Source organism: Malurus melanocephalus, unplaced genomic scaffold (assembly GCF_030028575.1).
Source record: "Malurus melanocephalus ecotype Western Australia unplaced genomic scaffold, MMel_1.1 scaffold_476, whole genome shotgun sequence".
In the NCBI taxonomy this organism is placed as follows: Eukaryota; Metazoa; Chordata; class Aves; order Passeriformes; family Maluridae; genus Malurus; species Malurus melanocephalus.
In genome coordinates this window covers 12,246-19,020 of record NW_026623708.1, presented here as the reverse complement: position 1 = coordinate 19,020, position 6,775 = coordinate 12,246, and the positions used below count along the sequence as shown (strand labels likewise).

The window sequence follows — 6,775 nt, the reverse complement described above, 5'->3', positions numbered from 1 at the left end:
GCAGTCTCCAGCAGGACTTTCTCAGCCCTACAATATTTTATTTTCATGATTTTCCCCAGGATTCTCCCATCTCTCATGCTGGAAGGTACAGATAACACACACAGCATTGATTTTCCCCCAGAACTCCCTTTTTCTTGGCCAGAATAGCTCTGTGCAGCCACACTGCTCCTGCAAGGTAAAAATGAGAATATGGATTGAGAATCACCTCCTGGGGACACAAATGATGCAGGTATGGACATGGTGTGCTCTGGGTGCTTTGGGACAGACACCACCTCCTGCATTTGACCAAAAAAACTTCCAGCAACACCCACAGAGCCATTCCTTCACTCTATGGGTCACGACTTTTAATGCAGAAAAAATACAGGCAGCTGTAGGTAATCCAGAAATAATCCTAAAATAATCCTAAAATAATCACTGGCTTCTGCCTTGCAGCTGAAAGAAAGTACAACTGCATTTGAAGGAATGCACAATTGCATTTGAAGGAAAGTACAATTGCATTTGAAGGAAAGTACAATTCCATTTACAGATACACAAAAGAATTAAACTGATGGAAGATCTTCTGTGTAGTTGAAAAATGTGAATTTGTTACACTTGGGATCCATATGAGACAAAGGCAGAGATTTTGGTGATTTTTTTGTTGGTTTTTTTTTTTTTCCTCAACAGTAGCAGCGTGTAGAAAAGAAGTTTGTTCTATTTTAAAAAGTTGTGTGTACTACAGATCATTATCAAATTCCTAGCCGGGCAGATAATAGACGTAGCTGGTAAGGAAACATTTCRAATTTGGTGCCATAAAGAGTGATTCATGTTTACTCAAAGGTTGTTCAGTAGCAATAAAAAGCAATCATGCATTCAGAGCTGGTGAAGATGTTAAATCCAGAAGCACTGCCCAGAAAAACAGGGCACTTCCCATTTCACAAGAGGAGAAAGCTCCTTGGATTGAAAACATCGTGAGAGGTGGAGTAAATTACGACAAACCAGAACTTCCAAAGAGGATTTGTAGTGTCTGRTGGAAGATCTTTTCCTTCTATTGCAAAACTTGGGATTTCAGAAGACAAATGATTCCATAATTGCTGAGCCTGTGACGGTAATAACCACGGGTGCCAAAACCTGTTCCATCAGGTGTGAGTCACCTGGAGAGGTCAGTTCCTCACAGGATGCAAACATCAGACACTTCTGGATGGGAAAAAGCTCAGGAGACTCTTGTGTGAGGAAAGCTTGAGAYAGGAGTGAACCTGATCACCGAAATGATCAACGGGAGCTGTTTTTGCAAAGTGCACTGATCAACTTCCCACACCATCTTCTGTTAGAGTGCAGTGTCCTGAGGGAAATGGTGCCACTCATGAGTRACAATTTTGGTCACTTTAGTGATCTACTTCATGCACACACTGAGAAAAAAGAACAACACAAAAACTGGGAAGATGTAAGTAATAATTAAAAAAAAAAAAACAACCACAAAAAGCTAGCAAATTCTGATTTTCTTCTAATGGAGATTGAGACTGGCAGCTGAGCTGGAGACTTGTTTTGCATTGTTTCTAAAGTAGTTGGGAAAWAGGGGGAAATTTTGTTTATAGCAATGTTAAAAATAATTTTTTTGTCTCTTTGTGCATTGGCAATGGATCTGCAGCACACTTGTGTGACCATGGGGACTTCCACAGAGCCACAGCCAAAGCACAATATTTGTGTGACTGGAGACACTGGAAGTCACCTCAGGGCTGATTGGTGTCCCCAGATGTGCCACAGAAACAGAAAACACACAACAGCACCAGCAGCTCACTGTGGGGAGAAAGAGGGAAAGGGGAATTGCTCAGAGCACGRCTGTCACAGCTGCTGGAAATGGTCAAAGGACCAGAAAACAGCTTTGTACTCTTAAACAAACTCCAAACAGCACATGGGAAAAGTCTTCTGAAAAAAATAAATATGCATTTAGATGTGTACATAGAGACACACAGATATATTGTATTGGCATTATCTGCTGTTCTCGTTCAAACTTTGTCAAAGGGCCAAAAGTTCTCCCAAAAATATGACAGAAATCATCAGCCATGACAAAATACTGAGAAAATTGCTCTAGACTGTCATTTGGATACAGCAAATCAGTCCAGATGTTTGAGGTTTTAGTTATTCCTCAAATCAAAAGAAATCAAAATGAAAGAAAGTCAAAAGAAATCAAAAAATGTGAGTTGCCTTTGTCTCACAACAGAGAGGACCATGTATCTGAAGCAATTTAAAACAATTTAAAATCCTATTTCATACTGTGGAAATCAGAGAATACCTACAGGTTACCAAATTTTCCTGTMGTTCTCAGTGTTAACTTCAATGAGTAAAAAAGGGGCATTTTCAGGGGCGAAGTAGTTTTTGTTATTCCGTAAAACAGAGCCACAATCCCATTAAGGGAGAGGTGGTACTGGAGGATCAGTCCATCAATGTAACAGCAATTTCAGGGAATTATGATAATGTAAATCTAACAAGTTGCTCTGTGAAGTGACTGGAATCAGAACTCCACAATTCCACTGTGGAATGCTGCTGAATTTTCAGTCTCCAGGTCTATCYGAGTGAGAAAAGCTCCCTAAATTCCTCCAGTAAATGACATTTCCTACTGGCACTGCCCAAGATGGGATCCAGAGCTGCACAGACTGTCCCAGGATATTTCTGATCAGAGAATGGCTCAGATTGGAAGGGACATTAAATCCCATCCAGTTCCACTGGATTAAATCACACCTTCCACTATCCCAGGGTGCTCAAAGCCCCGTCCAGCCTGGCCTTGAACATTTCCAGGGATGTGGCATTTACAGTTTCCTTGTGAATATATTCTCGTGTCTCACACCCTCACAGTGAAATTTTTTTCCTTCCAGTCTAATCTAAATCTACCCTGTTTTGGTTTGAAACCATCCCCCTTTGTCCTATCACCACATCAATGATCCACAGTCCCTTCCTATCCCTGTTGGATACTGGGAGGCTGCAGAAGATTTCCAGATGGGCCTCATTTCTTCAATCTGAGCACCCCCAACTCTGTCCTTTCTGCCCTCTGATCATCTTTGTGATTTCCTCTGGACTCCATCCAMCAGGACCATGTCCCTCCTGAGCTGGGAGCCCCACAAGTGCAGCCAGGAATGCTCTGAGGAAGCTGCTTTTCAATAAAAATTTTATACAGTATTAGCTCATCCACCTCATCTCACCCACTTTTTGCAATTTTCACCTTTGAACGTTCAAAAAATAATTTACTGGAGATGGAATTAATTTTAGAACTGGACAAGAAAATATGGTTTTGCTTTGCACTGCTTTTTCTGGGGGGAAGGAGCTCGCGGAATGCTCTCAGTTGTGGCTGTAGTTTTGTCACAAGGCTGTTCCTTCCCCTTTACTGCTGCCCTCAAAAGGGTACTGCTTGCCATTTTCAAGCACGGGATTTTGCAATATGAAGAGGTGAAAGTGGCTGCATATTTTGAGTCACTAACCAAACCACAGCTAACTCAAGAAGGATCAAAATTCAGTGACCCAAGACTCTGAACAAGGACTTAACTGAAGGAGGCAACCAAAAAGGAAAGAAAACGTCAGACAGAGCTAGTTTGAAAGAAAATCACTGGGAGAAAARACTGGTAAAGAAATTTCACGGTTATAATGAACCTGTTTGGGGCTTTTGGTCACATTTTGCTAAGGTGYTCATTTCCGTGGTCCAAGGAAACGCTGGAAGGCTTTGGGTAATGTCGGGAGGTTTTGATTTCCCAGGCACAGATCAGCCAAACAAATTCCCACTGATGGCTGGGCCCGGCAGTTATGGACACAGAAGATTTCTGTATTTTAGGCACCAGCAAAGGTGATGCGGTAATTGATGTGTATCACTGATGTTATCACTGATGTTATCACTGATGTTATCACTGATGTTATCACTGATGTTATCACTGATGTTATCACTGATGGGTATCACTGATGTTATCACTGATGGGTATCACTGATCGCCCCCCAGCCTTCTCTGTCCCAGCTCCATCCCTCTCTCAAATCTCACCCAAAATCGCCACTTTGCCCCTGGAAAGCACAGTTTGGCAATGAAACCCGGGCAGGAGCTCTCACCGCGGGTCGGTGTTGGGGCAAGGTCAGGGGGACAGAGCAGGGAAGGTTCCCCGGCGCTGCCCCAGCGCTGCCAACTCTCTCTCTGCACCGCCTGGGCTTGCTGGGACGCGGCGTGCCCGCCGGAGGCGGTGGGAGGAGGAGGTTCAGGCTGCTCGGCACCGTACCTGGCCGGGGCCGGGCTCTCTCGGGGGCCGGGGGGGCTCTGCTGTCCCCGCAGCGGCCGCGCCGTGACCCCGCGACACCGCCCGAGGGTACCGGGACCGGAGAGCCGACACTCGAGAGATTCAAGAGGCTTTTCTTCAACGGGAGCGGCGCCCGGGGAAAGGGGACGGGGCAGGAGGGGACAGGCAGGAGGGACAGGCTGGAGGGACAGGGACAGGGACAGGGACAGGGACAGGGATAGGGACAGGGACAGGGACAGGGACAGGGACAGGGACAGGCTGGAGGGACAGGGACAGGCAGGAGGGACAGGGACAGGCTGGAGGGACAGGGACAAGGACAGGGACAGGGACAGGGACAGGCTGGAGGGACTGGGACAGGCTGGAGGGACAGGGACAGACAGGAGGTTCAGACAGGAGGGACAGGCTGCAGGGACAGGCTGCAGGGACAGGGACAGGCTGCAGGGACAGGCCGGAGGGGCGGGGAGAGCTGGCAGGGCAGGAGCCGGGCGGGGTGCTGGCTCCAACTGGAAAGGAACCGGTCCCAGCCCGGCCGGGGAGGCTGCGAGAGCCGGCAGAGCCGGGCAGAGCTCACCGGTCCCAGCCCGGCCAGGGAGGCTGCGAGAGCCGGCAGAGCCGGGCAGAACACACCGGCCCCAGCCCGGCCCCGCTGCCAGCCCAGCCGGGGAGGCTGCAGAGAGCCCCCAGAGCCGGGCAGAGCTCACCGGCCCCAGCCCGGCCCCGCTCCGGCCCCAGAGCCCCGCCATGGGCACCGCGCCCCCCGTCAGTGCCGCGGGACGGGCCGGGGACACCGGGACAGGGACACCGGGACAGGGACACCGGGACAGGGCCGGGGGCGTTCGGGGGAGGATCCAGCCCGTGTCACATGTGGGACGGGAGGAGCCGGAGCAGGACCTGCAGCCGGGCTGGGGGAAGGCTTGGGGAAGCCGGGTGGAAGCGGCGGAGCTCGGGGAGAGGGTGCTGCAGAGCCAGTTTGTGCGGCGGGCATGGCTCCTCGGAGCCGCAGCCTCGCAGGGAGACACACTAATGCTGGGTTTGTGCTCTAGGGCGGCTCTGGGAAGGCAGGGAAGATGCCAGAAGGGGACAAAATGAGTCAGTGTAAGCAAGAAGAGGAACAGCAGCAGAAAGAAGAGGAGCGGGAGGGTCTCATCGAGTTCTACAGTTCTTACCAGGAGCTATTCCAGTTCTTCTGCAGCAACACGACCATCCATGGGGCTATTCGCCTGGTGTGCTCCAAAAAGAATAAGATGAAGACAGCCTTCTGGTCCGTTCTCTTCTTTCTCACCTTCGGCTTGATGTACTGGCAGTTTGGGATCCTCTACAGGGAGTACTTCAGCTACCCCGTCAACCTGAACCTCAACCTSAACTCCGACAGGCTGACTTTCCCGGCCGTGACGCTGTGCACCCTCAATCCCTACAGGTAAGGGATGGACTCGCAGGGATGGGACTGCCTTGGCTGGGATGGGTGCAGGATAAAGGCTCGTGCTTTTGTTCCGCTCGTGGTTGTRGCGGTGCCGGTGGAAAGGACGCTTTTGCCGGCTCTTGGCTGCTGCAGGGCACGCTCAGGAAGGATGAGAGTTCAGGCAGCTCTGCTCGGTGGTGTTTGTTAGCAGGCTGCCATGTAAACTGCCACAGGGCTGGAGCAGATTCACTTCTTTCCTGCGAGATAACCTCCAGCAAGGGGTTATATTTACAGCAAACTTTGCTGCGCGTCTTTTTCCGAGCTGTTTGTGCGCATCCAGCCCTAAACCTGCTGCTCTCCTCTCCCTCCCGCACAGGTACAGCGCCATCCGAAAGCAGCTGGACAGGCTGGACCAAATCACGCACCAGACCCTGCTGGACCTCTATGACTACAACATGTCCCTGCCACGGAGCGACTGGTCCCCTGTGTCCTCACAGAGGCGCAGCTCCAGGAGCCTGCTCCACCAYGTCCAGCGCCATCCCCTGCGGAGGCACAAACGGGATAATTTAGTCAACCTGCCAGAGAACAGTCCCTCCGTGGACAAGAATGACTGGAAAATTGGCTTTGTTCTGGTGAGATCCCCAGATAGCCTGTGCCCAACCCACTCTGCTCTCTGCCTGGCTGCTTTTGTCTGGTTAGACCCTGGGCCATGCCTTTTCTTACGTAAAAAATCTGATTAATCTCTGCTGGCTTTTGCTAATGACAGAAAAAGGTAGAGATGAATGCTTTGCTCCATACAGTCCTGTTCCCCAAATCCTGTCCCTGTCGCTGTCAGTGCACATCTCCTAAGAGCAGGGAATCTTTGTCCTTCCTGAGGGTACATCAGCCTTGCATTTGCCTTTGAGAGCAGTTTATCAGCATCAGCATTCCCCAATAATAGCAATGGGGGAAAGTATTTGATGGTCCTGGGCCACCTGAAATGTGGTCACGGTCGAAATTGCTCCTGGGCAGCAGCTTCCTCGCCCTGGGGTATGTGTGTTTGCATTTGAAAAGGCGCTCAAGGACTGAAGCTAATCGCTCGGCAGTTTACTGCAGCTCCCACAGGATCACAAACGTTTTTCTGGACACACCC

The 6,775-nt window shown here is 50.1% G+C and overlaps 1 protein-coding gene across 1 annotated transcript in view; it reads left to right on the top strand.

The window, feature by feature from the left end:
• The first annotated feature begins 4,826 nt into the window (after window positions 1-4,826).
• The window catches only part of SCNN1A (sodium channel epithelial 1 subunit alpha), an 11,376-nt gene continuing 9,427 nt past the window's right edge, over window positions 4,827-6,775 (top strand). Inside the window, exons 1-3 of the mRNA XM_057380898.1 lie at window positions 4,827-5,003; window positions 5,288-5,661; window positions 6,020-6,275. Coding sequence (XP_057236881.1) covers window positions 4,986-5,003; window positions 5,288-5,661; window positions 6,020-6,275 — 648 coding nt within the window. The 5' untranslated portion in view covers window positions 4,827-4,985. The remainder of the gene's footprint in view (window positions 5,004-5,287; window positions 5,662-6,019; window positions 6,276-6,775) is intronic.